Consider the following 14,636-nt stretch of genomic DNA (forward strand, 5'->3'; position numbering starts at 1 on the left):
CTGGTGAGCTTCTACCTTTATTTGATTTGATTGATCCGGGGAGGGAGGGTCAGAGGGAGGAAAGGAACAGGTAAAAACTAATCTGTTGATTTGAGAATAATTTGGACTGCAAGAATGGCCCACCAATAGAAGTATATTTTAGTAAGTAATGTGCAAGTAGTGTGACTAGCCAGCTGGGGCTACTTTGAGAATCAGGTGGAGCTCAGTGAGTCATCAAGTCTTAATACTACTGTGTAGCTTTTGTTAGACAGCAAAATGACTTGGGTTAGCCTCGCAGAAGCATTGAACTATTAACAAGCTGGAATGTGTGCAGAGGAGGGCAACCATGATGATCAAGGATCTGGAAACCAAGCTGTATGACGAATTGTTGAAGGAATTTGGTATGTTTAGCCTGGGAAAGAGGAGACTGAGAGGAGATAGGCTAGCTATCTTCAGATATCTCAAGGGCTGTCACATGGAAGAGGGAACAAGCTTGTTTTCTCCTGCTCTGGAGGGAAGGGCGCAAACCAATGGATTCAAGTTACAAGAAAGGAGATTCTGACGAAACATCAGGAAGAACGTTCTGACAGTAAGAGCTGTTTGAAAGTGGAATGGTCTCCCACGGGAGGTTGTGGACTCTCCTTCTTTGGAGGTTTATAAGCAGAGGTTGGATGGCTGTCTGTCATGGATGCTTTAACTCAGATTCCTGCATTGCAGGAGTGTTGGGACTTGGTGAGCCTCGGGGTCCCTTCAAACTATGATTCTATGATAATGTAACCAATACTCTACCAAAATAATCTTCTCTTCGAAGCACCTTCAGTGCACTCTGGAATTTATGGCCTGGGAGGCGAACTTGCCAGATATTGGTGCTGTTCTTTTTCTCAATCATTTATTATTGTGATGCTTTTAACGTTCTTTCATGGACTTCTTTTCAAAGACAGAATATCTTTCTGCCTATATTTTTGTCATCTGCTGTGTTCTTGGGTTTAGCCAACTTGACCTGCAGTGGAGCTTAATCCTAAATGAGCATATGGTTTCAATTCCATTCACAACTACTATAGTTTAGCCAAAGAAGACGATGCCTACAAAAAGATAGAAAGGATATGGCGTAGATGTCATTTTCTTTTATTGTAATTTTGATGGAAAGACACCAGTTCCACATTCCCATAAATGTTATCTCAGCTTATTTTTTTCTTGGTTTTCATCCCCGTTTCAATTTTTAAAGAGACTCCTCCCTTTTGAGCATCAAAACGCTGGGTCTCCTCAACTGTAATACTTCTGTTTCTCTATTGCAGGCTTCTTCAACCTCAGCCCTCCAGATGTTTTGAGACTACAATTCCCATCATCCCTGACCACTGGTCCTGCTAGCTAGGGATCATGGGAGTTGTAGGCCAAAAACATCTGGAGGGCTGAGGTTGAGGAAGTCTGCTCTATTGTTTGTTTTCCATTCCAGATTAGTTTCTCTTCCAGCCTATAATAAAGAGGTAAACGTTTAAACCAGTGAGGGGTCCTGGTTTGCAGCTCCTCACCCCGATTTTGGACTCCCAACTTCCATCAACATCTGCCAACATAGCCAATGGCCAGGAGTGATTTGTAGTATTCAGTCAAGCAACAAAGTGCTAAACAGACAGACTGAGCTTGGGTGCATAGCTGTCAACTTACAGATTTGAAAATAAGGGACCAGAAGCTTCGAAAATAAGGGATCAACAGCCAAAATAAAGGACCAGCAGCCAAAATAAGGGATCAACAATTACTTTGATAAAATACATATTTTGTTGCTTGCAAATGGCTTTAGATACCTATTAGGTCCATAAATTACCATATAGCATATATTCAACACAAAAAAGCAACAATTTGTTGTTGACAAAGCACAGCTGGACATAGAAAGGGCCCCATTACCTTCAGTAGCTTATTTAAGGGACATCATCAATAAGGGACAGCAGCGGGACATGGCGCTGGGATAAGGGACTGTCCCGCCAAATAAGGGACGCTTGACAGCTTCGCTTGGGTGTGACAGATTTCACCAGGTGATTTAGAGTTTTCAACTTTAAACCAGTTCTTGTCCTTGTGTCTTCCTTGAACATCTGCAAATATTACCCATTGGATCTCTTTGTAGGGTGGGAATAATGAGTTCAAGGGTGTCTAGTTTTTGTTTGCCTGTTTTTAACATGCTCCTCTGCCTTTAACAGCCTTCAGATTTGCTCCTGCTGATCTCCATACTGCACCTGATCATTGTTGATCAATCTGCTCTTAAAGGCACAGGAACAGGTAGGCTGTTAATTGTCTGGTCAGTTGGAAAAACCTGTTTCTGCTCATCAAGGAACTTGGGAGAGTGGCTTGCAGGTATCTCTTGAGGTCTGTTAGATGCCTGCATTCCTGCATAAAAATGAATTCAAGGAAGAAAATAACTGTCTAGGAAGAGAGCTTACACCAAGCCAGGAATCTAGACCAGGGTGGATATAATTTCAATCAAATCAATTTAAATCACTAGTAAGTAAGACTTGATTTCAGTCAATTTTTTAACAGAAAGACTCATTCTTGCCGGCATAATCTTAATATTTACAACCAGATGCAGATTTCATTTTTGGAATAATAAATTTTCAGAGTAGTTTTTACAGTTATATTAAAAATTACTGATTTGGTTATACTGTTAGAAATACATAGACAGATAATTATGAAATTATTGTGAGGTTTAATAAGTTAACTGTTTATATTTGGACAAAGTTTCTGCTTTATTAGAAGTAGAAAAACTATCATTTCCTTAATAACAATTTAAACAATTTATTTAACTAAAACAATAACATTATAGCATATGTAACCATGCTTGTTAACTGGTGTGGTTAAACATTTTTTTTTAAAAAAAAAAAGCTTAGGCTGAATTTTAGCACACATGAAAAACTTAAAAACAAATCCTTATTTCCTGTTGAATAGCCTTTGGGCTATAATGTAACTTAAATAGAAAACTATCTTTAAAAAGATTCTTCCTCCAAAAGCATTTTATTTTAAAAATCCAATTTAAATAAAAAAATGATTTAAATTTTAAAAATCTGGGTTTTTTATTATTATTTTTAAAAAATCATTGATTTTTATGCACCCTGAGCTAAACCCAACTTGGCTATGAGAGAGGTTGGCTGTGGTCCTGTGCTGTCAAACCTGAGCATCATGAGGAATTAGAAGGATCTCACAACCCCAAACAACTTCATTAATAAAATCTGTTGCCCAGGCATCCTGCAGGAGCTGACTCACCCTTGGAAGGCAACTGACTAGAGTCCTCTCTGAAGAAGTTTATGGTTCTAGAACCGCTTGGCCCTTCTATCTTGTTAGGAAAGTCCCCAACACCATCCCCTAGCAACAAGGGAGCGTGCATTTATGATGCTGGAAGAATCCGTTTTGGAACACTGGGGAGCAGTGCAAAGAGTCATCAGGATAAGCCCATGTATTTTGGGTCCTCTGAACAGGCGTAAGATGAAGCAACGTGATTGCACAAGGAAGCAGACCATCCAAGTGTCAAAATGAAAAAGGGGTGGTGAACGGGCCACCAACCCAACTCCATTGAGAGCACCACTTAGTCTTCTTGCAAGCCTGCAAATGGCTTCTAGGTCAACAAAGATGCCTGACAACTTCAATATATACCATCTACTGTGAGTTTCTGTTTTATACGAACCAATTGCTAATTAATTACCATCTAACGACTGGGGAGAAATCCCTGCATTTTCTCCGTTCCTTGGAGAACTGAATGTTGCGACCAGCAAATAAGCATCAGGACAGGGAAATGGTTTCCCTGTTTTTTATCTAGAAAGTTTGCTTGGACATATAAACATTTACTCATGGTGCTGGAAAGACTCTAACATTGACCTTTGGGATGTGGACCAAGCCTATTTCCAACTTATTTCCCCACCCAGTGCTTTACTGCTTGAACAGTCCGTCAAAAATGAGCATCATCTGTGAAGATCATGTTCTTGTGTTTTGCTGGGCATATACTCAGGGATGTCCTGACAACTGACACCATTCCAGAGGGTGTACAATCTGACCAAACAGTTGTTGTTGTTTAGTCGTTTAGTCATGTCTGACTCTTCATGACCCCATGGACCAGAGCACGGCAGGCACTCCTGTCTTCTACTGCCTCCCACAGTTTGGTCAAACTCATGCTAGTAGCTTCGAGAACACTGTCCAACCATCTCGTCCTCTGTTGTCCCCTTCTCCTTGTGCCCTCCATCTTTCCCAACATCAGGGTCTTTCCCAAGGAGTCTTCTCTTCTCATGAGGTGGCCAAAGTATTGGAGCCTCAGCTTCAGGATCTGTCCTTCCAGTGAGCACTCAGGGCTGATTTCCTTAAGAATGGGTAGGTTTGATCTTCTTGCAGTCCATGGGACTCTCAAGAGTCTCCTCCAGCACCATAATTCAAAAGCATCAATTCTTCGGCGATCAGCCTTCTTTATGGTCCAGCTCTCACTTCCATACATCACTACTGGGAAAACCATAGCTTTAACTATACGGACCTTTGTCGGCAAGGTGATGTCTCTGCTTTTTAAGATGCTGTCTAGGTTTGTCATTGCTTTTCTCCCAAGAAGCAGGCGTCTTTTAATTTCGTGGCTGCTGTCAACATCTGCAGTGATCATGGAGCCCAAGAAAGTAAAATCTTTCACTGCCTCAATTTCTTCCCCTTCTATTTGCCAGGAGGTGATGGGCCCAGTGGCCATGATCTTAGTTTTTTTGATGTTGAGCTTCAGACTACATTTTACCCTCCAGCCTTTCGCATGATGAATTCTGCATACAGTGGTACCTCGGGTTACATACGCTTCAGGTTACATACGCTTCAGGTTACAGACTCTGCTAATCCAGAAATAGTGCTTCAGGTTAAGAACTTTGCTTCAGGATGAGAACAGAAATCGTGCTGCGGCAGCGGGAGGCAGACCTCTGGAACGAATTAAGTACTTAACCTGAGGTACCACTGTATAAGTTAAATTAACAGGGAGACAAGGTACAGCACAGAGACATAGTCGGGTATATATGGAAAGCAATGTCTGAATGCACTTGATAAATGTAAAGTCTTTGCTTTTGTCACAATGTGAACGAGGCTTGTTTGACTATAGTTTGGCTTTGGGAATACAGCAAGGGTGCCCTTCCCTTGGAGAATTCGGACGAGGCAATGGACAGATCCGACGACGAGACAAACCCCCAATACCAAGGACTAACTGGTCTGCGGAACTTGGGCAACACCTGCTACATGAATGCTGTCATACAGTGCCTCTGCAGTGTTTCCCCACTGGTGGAATATTTCCTCTCTGGAAGGTATACAGCATCGCTAAACAAGTAAGTTAATGGCCTTGCTCTGCTTAATTTTGGTTGTCCGAAGATCAGAGCCTGGACTAGCTCTGGGATTGAAGGGCTTGTTGGCAAGGTGTCTCTGGAGAGCACCCTCCTTTCTGACCCACTTCCACTCTGGGAATTAGGGGGAAGCCCATGGCTACAGCACTTTCTCCTAGAGATGCCTCATTGATTCCTTACTTTATCTCAGTATCGGCATGGGCGTTTTAGTCAGGGAGGACAAGAGTATGTCCCCAGTACTGAAGTATTATTGGGGGCCGTTCTGTGGAGGAGCCTTGCCCTTGGAGGATTTCTAGCTTGTTGGAATCCTAAGTCAGGGTTCAGCAAACCTTTTCAGCGGGGGCTGGTTCACTGTCCCTCAGACCATGTGGGGGGCCAGACTATATTTTTTTGGGGTGGGAATGAACGAATTCCTATGCCCCACAAATAACCCAGAGATGCATTTTAAATAAAAGCACACATTCTACTCATGTAAAAACACACTGATTCCCGGACCATATGCAGACCGGATTTGGAAGGTGATTGAGCTGGATCCAGCCTCCAGGCCTAGTTTGCCTACCCATGTCCTAAGTCCTCACTGATATACAGAGTGACACCACCCTTCCGTGTCCTGTAGAGTTAATGTGCGAAAGTAACCGCGCCCCAATAACTCCTCCCATTTCACCAGGTTTCTGTTATGCCTGCTAGATCTACCCTCTCCTCCTAAGAACAAGCACCCCAGCTCACCTATTTTGACTCAGAAGCTTCTACCGTTGGTATAACATAAAACTGTAGAGTTTGAAGGGACCCCAAGGCTCACCAGGTCCCAACACCCAGGCAATGCAGGAATCTCAGCTAAAGCATCTATGACAGACAGCCATCCAACCTCTGCTTATAAACCTCCAAAGAAGGAGAGTCCACAACCTCCCAAGGGAGACTTCCACTTTCAAACAGCTCTTCCTGATGTTTCGTCAGAATCTCCTTTCTTGTAACTTGAATCCATTGGTTCGAGTCCCACCCTCCAGAGCAGGAGAAAACAAGTTTGTTCCCTCTTTCATGTGACAGCCCTTGAGATATTTGTGGGGGAATGTTTAGGGATGCAGGGGAGGATATATTGTCTAAGATATCCTATCCCAACTTGTCTTTACAAGTTCAACAAAATCAGCAGAGTTAAATTCCCCCTTTTTTTAAACATACACACAGCAGATAGCTTGCTCAGACTCGTTAGAGTCTCTGTAAATATTTCCTGGTATTTCCCCTGTTTAATCCCTCCTAAAATAAGACGCTACACAGTCTTCTGTAAAGTATAAAATGTTGATTCACAAGTAATCATCTGTTCACACAAAGGTTCCCAGAAGGCAGACTTAAAAGGTTAGAACATAGTTTAAATGTGGTGACTATCTCCTTGTGGGAGAAAGCAACCCTTTTCTTTTCTTGGCCTGGAGCCAAGGGTGCACCCTTGTTTTTAAGTAGTGCTATTGTTAAGATGGCATCAATAGAGGCAAGAGAGACAAGATGGTAGCCAGCCTGTGGTTCTGGTTCTTTCTACTTCAGGAGAGGCCACGCCCATCTCAAGTTACACACAGGAAGTTTCGTCTCAGTCCTGGAAAGCAGGAAGTTCTGGCTGGAGGACTGAGACAACCTTCATGTCTATTCTAGCAATGTTGTGTTTGACTGCACCTGATTCTTACATCCCACAATTTGAAGATAGCGATCCTATCTCCTCTCAGTCTCCTCTTTCCCAGGCTAAACATACCAAATTCCTTCAACCATTCCTCAAAAGGCTTGGTTTCCAGACCCTTGATCATCTTGGTTGCCCTCCTCTGCTCACGTTCGTACGCATGGTGTGTCTCCTCCAAATGTCTTTGATACCTCTCTGAAGGCTCATCGATACTTCCATTTGCCCCGCCGCTTCGCTCAGGAAGAGCTCCAACCACATACCCACAACTTTTGTCCAGCAGGCAGCTAGTTGTACCCATGACATTCTGCATCCTGTATCCTTGCTGATTTTCTACCTGCAAATCTTCTTTGTAGGTTATGTTTACTTTTAAGCTTGGGCTCTGATAGGTCAAAAAGGGGAGGGGCAAAGCAAAAGAAGGCTTTGCACAGCTTAAAAGCAATAATGAAAAAGACATTTTCCCAATCTAGCAAACAATAGACGGAGGCTGATCATGGGGAAGCTACTACCCAAAGGCAAAGGCTGCATAGACTTCAAGCTTTACTCAGTGTAGCAAATGAGATGCACACGTTTTGCTAAGATGCTTTGAGCCGTTGGGTTGCCCACTGAATTCTAGGAGCCATTGGGGATCGTACTTTTTCCAGTGTTAACCATGATGGATGATTATCTTGTTCAAAATTATCCTGCCCTGCCCTGTTCATCTCTTAAGGGAGGATGGAGAGATAGCGACCGCTTTTGCTTATTTGATGAATGATATGTGGCTGGGGGACTTTGACTGCGTGTCCCCAGAGGTGTTCCGATTGGTCATTGGTGAGCGATACCCGGCTTTCATCAAGAAGACCCAGCAGGATGCCCAGGAGTTTCTGATTTATGTCTTGAATGAGCTGCATGAAGCTCTCAAGAAGGTGAGTCATGGAGTGGAATTCAATTAACCAGCCCCAGCCAGTGTGGTGTAGTGGTTAAGAGCGGTAGTCTTGTAATCTGGGGAACCGGGTTCGCGTCTCCGCTCCTCCACATGCAGCTGCTGGGTGACCTTGGGCCAGTCACACTTCTCTGAAGTCTCTCAGCCCCACTCACCTCACAGAGTGTTTGTTGTGGGGGAGGAAGGGAAAGGAGAATGTTAGCCGCTTTGAGACTCCTGAAGGGGAGTGAAAGGCGGGATATCAAATCCAAACTCTTCTTCTTCTTCTTCTACTGAAGCCTGTGCAAGGACTTCCACAAGCAGACTAGGGCTTTCCCCCTTTCCCTTCACCTGCACCCCTTAAAATCGGCTCTGGCGGGTCAGGAAAAGCCCCAGAACATCACCTGGGGGAAAGGAGATCGTTCCACCTGGCAATGTGAAAAGCTTGCACCGACAGAACGATTGCCAGAGTGCTATGTTGAATTCCTCTCGGTCTTTATAACTTTCCAGTCTAACTGTCCACTGAATTCTCATCTTTTGCAACACCTTGTGGCAATGAGTTCCACAGTCAGATTAAGACGGTGGGAATAGTATTTTTGATTTCAGCAGTTTGTCTTGTACTTCATTTAGAGCTGGTTCACAAATGCTGCTCTGTGTGTGCTTGTCTGCAAATCACCCCCTCAATACCATCCTTTTCAGTGTAACAGCTATGAGACGCTAAATGCTCTCAGCCAAGTGTTACATAAGCGTGTGTGAATGTTTCACTGGGTAAACTATGATCTGGGATGCTTTGTATGAGGTTTGAGGAGCCCTGAGCTTTTCCCCTCATGCACCACAATTCCCATATTTACTTCCTGAGTGGGTTGGGATTTTGGGTTTTTTTTTGCAACCCAGAGTTTGCCTGTTTCCTCTGAACTAGATGAATATGATTATAAATCCACATTCAATCTTTGGCTTGCAAGCCTGGTTTGTGGACATAACAATTTTTAATTGCATTGCACTTTTAATTTGTATATGGGTGACTCTCGGCTTACGGTTGGGTTGCATTTTGGGGATAGTGTGTAAAGCCAAAATTGTGTATAGTCAAAACACATTAGGTTCAGTGGTGGGTGGGATTGCCAAAGTCTTTTTTCTCCACCCCATTTTTAATATATTTTTTTGCCAAGTGCATAAAGCTGAATGCACACAAGTTGAATGCATGTAACGTGCGAGTTAACCCGTACTGCCTATACACACATGCTGAAGAAACAACAGAAATACAACGAAGATCACACATCTGATAACAATCTGATCCAATATAAGTCATAATAAAAAAAAGACTTAAAATAAGCACCTACTATTCAATAAAGCAATAGTCAAGAGTTTATTTTATTTATGCCACATTGGCTCTTCACTCTCAACAATTGCAAAATAAATAAATAAATTATAATCAATTAAAAAGAGTAGAAAGTCATAATCTGTCAAGAACCAGGAATTAAAGGTTGGGAGGGACCACCCCATAGCCCAGGCTCCTATGGCCTCCTTATGTAATGCCAGATAATTTCCTTCCCTTAAAGAAGAAAAACAATACAGGAATCTATACTCAACATTATTTTGTGATGCAGCCAGAAGCTTAGCAATAAATCAGTTCCAGCTGAGATTTCAATGAGCAAATTTATAGTGGAGACTTTATGCATACAGGAAATGGTAGAGGAGATTGGAGGGAGTAATTACCTGCAGCCAAGCACTTGTTTTTAATGCATATGGGAATAAATGTGATTTAAAAATCTGAGCCATCATTAAAAACCCCCGAAATAAAGGAATCGAGGCCTAGCCCTGAGACTCTGATACGGAATCCAAACGGGATTGTTATGCTTTTAACGGCAATTTCTTGCTGTGACCGAGGATGATTTTGAAGAAGACTTTTCGTTACAATAGCAAGCGGGAGGGTGGAAATATCGTCTGTGACACGGCACATCTCTTCCCTTGCAGACAAGTAGGAGAAGAAACCAGGGGACCTCATCGTCTGCTTGGGAATCCAGGGGCTGCGTCGGCGAGTCCTCCATAATCACCCGGCTTTTTGAAGGACATCTCAGTTATGACATCATGTGTTTGGAATGCCAAACGACGACATACAAAAACGAGATCTTCACCGTATTATCTCTTCCCATCCCTTACGAAACTGAATGCTCGCTAGAGGTATTTGTTTCTCCCTTGCTGAGCAAAGCTGCCCGAGCTTAAGCCCAGCTTAAATTGTTGCTGCAATGTTGATTTTAACCCTCTTTAGGCAACTTGCCTGCAGGGCTGGAAACAGCCAACCTCCACTTGTCAGAATGCAAGCCCATCAGTCCATAGTGTAGAGAATCTATCTGCCTTGCAAGCAGAAGGTCCCAGATTTAATCCTAGGCATCTGCAGGTAGGGTTGAAATCCTGGAGAGATGCTGTTGGTTAGTGTAGACCAGGGTTTCCCAGACTTGGGTCTTCAGCTGTTTGGGGACTACAACTCCTATCATCCCTAGCTTGCATGACCAGTGGTCAGGAATGATTGGAATTGTAGTCAAAACAAAACAAAACAAAACAGTTGGAGACCCAAGCTTGGGAAACTTTGGGGTAGACAATGTACCAATGGTTTGACTCAGTACAGTAGATGTTTGGGTTGCGAACGTGATCCGTGCGGGAGGCACGTTCGCAACCCGCCGCGCCGCGTCTGCACACACACGGGTTGCGATTTGATGCTTCTGTGCATGCGCAAAGCACGATTTATTGCTTGTGCGCATGTGTGACCACCAAAACTTGGAAGTAACCCATTCCGGTACTTCAGGGTTTTGTTGCGTCCGTAACCCAAAAAAACGCAACCTGAAGCGTCTGTAACCCGAGGTATGACTGTATATATATATATATATATATATATATATGATATTTATTCAAAGTTTCATGATTTGAAAATAAGGGACCAGCAGCCAAAATAAGGGACCCGCAGCCTCACCTGTTCCAGGCACTCCAGTCTTCCTGTCCTCCTGCAGTCTGGTCAAACTCATGCTGGTAGCTCCGAGAACACTGTCCAACCAACTTTGTAACCAGAGGTTCAACTGAATAGAATCTGAATCACATGCACCACAAGGCCTATGCAGCCTCAACTTAAGATGGCTCCCCGGCCTGGCTTTGCACTGCAAAGTTTGCAGCAGCACGTGCAACAAAATGGCATCCAGCATTCAAAACCCCCCTCAGCTTGCATTAACTAGCCACACAAGGCATTCAAGCTCCACCCCCCAGTCGTTCTTAGACTTCTTATTGGGTGAGCAACACAGCCAAGGAATACAGTTGGAGCCTCCCTTCTCCCTGGCCGGCAGGGAGGGAGGGAGAGGAGCTGCTTCATTTGAAATTTAAGGGACATTTAAGGGACATCCATCAATAAGGGACAGCAGTGGGACATGGCCCTGGAATAAGGGACTGTCCCTTCAAATAAGGGACACTTGACAGCTATGTTCCTATGTGTTCTTCCTATGCGTTCTTACATGGTAAACGGGAACATGACTATGGGTCATGCTTGTCCTGAGATGTTGATCGCAGGTAGAAGGTCTCTCTCACTGCAGTGATGGGTTGTAGTGTTAAATAGCTCTGCAGCTACACAAAGACAAATCTTTGGGTAACTAACCTTCACAAGTTAGATAATTTGTACGCCTCTCTTCAGCAAGAGTGACTCACAATCAATCCGTTAACACAAGACAGTCCCTGCCTCCTGACCGGCAATCTGAAAAACATGATGCACAAGCGGAAAGGGACAGGGAGGGGACGGTGGGGGAGAAGCAAACTCAGGTACCAAATCTTAAATGGTAGATCTCATAATGACCAGGTGGCATAGGAACAGCTCAGGGCAAGGAGGTGCCTGGTCGAGCTTGGCTTGTGATGCAAGTTGGTGGAAGCAACCCGGCTTCCCACCTCCTATTGAAGCAGCCTGATGGAATGGCTGCTGCCAGGTGACAAAGCCTAATGGAGCTAGTCTTTCGGCAGAGCTGATGGAAGGATCCCTGCTTTTCAGCAATTACGGAGCAGTGTCTGCAGGTAAGTTAGTTATAGTGGTTTGACATGTTGACTAATAATTCCACCTCTTCCCCCTCCAAAAAATCCCCACTTTTGGGGGGCCCAGGAATGCCTCGAATGCTTCTTTCAGCAAGACATATTGACTTGGAACAACCAAATTAACTGCTCCTGCTGTGGAATAAAGACAGATGCCGCTGTGAGAGCCAGCATAGCGAAGGCGCCAAAAATAGTTATCTTCCATCTAAAGAGGTACCATTCTTCTTATTTACAGCATCTCATGTGCTCTCCAGGTGGCTGTGGTGCAGGTCACAAATAAACGGTTGCTTAAGATGGGAAAGGGGGAATAATTTGCCAAGTAGATTGGGTAAACTATTTGAAAGTGATTTCTGATTATGATCATTTATTTTCAGGTTTGACTGTCAAGGCAGTTATAAAAAGAAACTGAAAACCGACATCTACTATCCGTTAAATAACCTGGATTTGTCCTCTTACATATATCCACTCTTTCGGAAAAACCCAAAATACAGCTTATTTGCTGTGGTGGTAAGTGACACAGAAAACTATTTATTCTAATGCGTATAAGTCTGTTGGTCCAACACACTCCTGAATCACATCAAAGCTGGTAAGAAAAGGTGAGAGGGATAGGAAGGTGATGACACTGTCTGGGAAACGGGGAGCTTTGGGCTCTTCAAAACACACCTCACTCTCTAGTCTATGATCAGGGAGACTCAGGTCGAAATTGCCACCGCCTTGCTTGCTAAGTGACCATAATCAGATTACAATTTCTCAATGTGCTGGTTGCAGGGGGAAAGGGATGGTAGTCATGAAACCATGCCTACCAGGCGTAGCTTCTTGGAATGAATGAACAAAATGCTTTTTTGGTTAGCTTTTGATTTCTTGCCATTATTGTTGCAGAACCATTTTGGAGATCTGGATGGTGGCCACTACACTGCGTACTGCAAACACCCTCCCACCCAAAGCTGGTACAACTTTGACGACTCTCAGATCAGCGAGATCCCAGACCCTTCTGTGCAGACATCTGCAGCTTATCTGCTGTTTTACAGCAGTCAAACTTTCTCTGTGCCGGTAAAAAACCAAAATGGCTAGGAAACGCACTGGAAACCATCGCGTACATAGGATGCAGTGGTACTGTTAGCAAACGTTTCCTGACCCAGGCCGGCCAGGTTTCGAGTCATTCTTAAGGAAGAGGAACCACATTTCCTAATGCCTGCGTTCGGCTGTACGTGGTATTTAAAAATGGGATTGTGAAAAGCTTCTCCCTTCAGCGAAAAGACAGGTGCCAGACACAAACTCATTTTCAGTAAGCTTTCGGAGAAAGCAACAAACCGCTAGATAAATAAAGTCTTCCTGGGCAGCCAGAGTCTAAAGGAGTGTTGTTTTTTATTATTATTACAGAATCCAAGATGAAATATAATTTTAAATGGGTTATATACATATGCATATATGTAGCAGACCTTTGAGACCCAGGGACACAGACCCACAAGCCTTAAAAGGGGGAACAGACACTCAAAACAAGTTATTATTAATAAGCTGGACCAATTATGGCCCTGTCAGGAGGAGAGCTAATGACAGCAGGAAGTGACCGCCTTCATCCACTCACGTTGTACCCAGTAAGGCTCACGCAGGGCAACATTGCCTGCCCTCCCACCATAATACCACTCTTTGGGATCTAGATGGGATTATTTTCACAAGGAGTAAGGGAAAGCCGAAAATCCAAACTTGTCAAGTGTCCAAAACAGGCAAAGAAGTTCTTTAACAGGCCATTGTATTTTCAAATAATTGCTTCAATAAGTTATTAAAAAGGAAAATATCAATTCTGTAATATATACATTTTAGGGTGTGCAGATATCAATGCCATAGCTCAAACAAAAAAATACAGCTGTGCTCTTATCTGTAAGAATGAAGATATTCTAGACAAAACAAAAGCAACCCCTTTTCTGTTCTAGTGGTTCTCAAAGGACCACATACCTTTATTATATACATACTTTGCATGTGCAAGTCTGCAATCAATATGTACACATACATTCCTGTTTACATCATTCTAAGATATTCACAGTAGCTTAAGGTTAGTGTGAAAAGGCATAAATGTGGGAGACAAAAAAGATATTGTTGGGTTCAGGGGCATTTTAAACCCATATATTAATGACTTTTAAAAAGGGCTAAGCTAGATTTATCATTTTGGAGCATTACTAAAAATAAGTGGTTTCAAAACTAATTGTTCCATATTATTAAACGGCAGAGTTAACAATTTTTGGACTAAGCAATAGCACTAACAGACACCTCAGCTGAGAAACCGCTGCAAACATCTTCTTCCTCAGCAACGGACCTTTTACTCATCACAGCTCAGCTCATTATAGGATGCATTTACAAAAAAGACACCAATATTCTTCAAATGTTTCTTTATGTGGCTATATCGGCGGTTCGCTGTTCAAAAGAAGTGTAGAGGAGGATATAAGCAGCTGAGGATTTCACAGAGGATGCAGAGATGTCCGAGACTTCATGATCATCAAACTTAAACCATCGCTGTTTGGCAGCATTTTTGCAGTAGGCTGTGTAATGTCCTCCATCCAGCCCTCCGTAATGATTCTAGACAGAACAGGAATGAAATTAGGGGACTGCAAAATGTTCTTTGGCCCGAATACTTCCCAGTACTCAAAAATCAAGGCATAAACTACTCCCAAGTGCAACCGAACATTTCAAGGGGGAAATGTTAATAAACAACACTACAATG

General features: G+C 43.3%; 2 protein-coding genes across 4 annotated transcripts in view; one reads left to right on the forward strand and one right to left on the reverse strand.

Moving 5' to 3' along the window:
* Positions 1-3,353: 3,353 nt before the first annotated feature.
* USP50 (ubiquitin specific peptidase 50) lies at positions 3,354-13,272 on the forward strand. The gene is made up of 7 exons (XM_083586898.1): positions 3,354-3,620; positions 5,091-5,291; positions 7,673-7,868; positions 9,836-10,042; positions 11,991-12,133; positions 12,295-12,427; positions 12,800-13,272. Exons 1-7 carry the CDS (start codon positions 3,568-3,570, stop codon positions 12,989-12,991), a joined length of 1,125 nt encoding a protein of 374 aa, XP_083443024.1. The 5' UTR covers positions 3,354-3,567; the 3' UTR covers positions 12,992-13,272.
* The window catches only part of USP8 (ubiquitin specific peptidase 8), a 34,859-nt gene continuing 33,489 nt past the window's right edge, over positions 13,267-14,636 (reverse strand). For all 3 annotated transcript variants that reach the window (XM_083586298.1, XM_083586300.1, XM_083586299.1), the window contains one exon: positions 13,267-14,491. In XM_083586298.1, the coding sequence (XP_083442424.1) occupies positions 14,306-14,491 (186 nt within the window). In that variant the 3' untranslated portion in view covers positions 13,267-14,305. The remainder of the gene's footprint in view (positions 14,492-14,636) is intronic.

The sequence above is a fragment of the Podarcis filfolensis genome, assembly GCF_964270895.1.
Source record: "Podarcis filfolensis genome assembly, chromosome: 14".
Lineage (NCBI taxonomy): Eukaryota > Metazoa > Chordata > Lepidosauria > Squamata > Lacertidae > Podarcis > Podarcis filfolensis.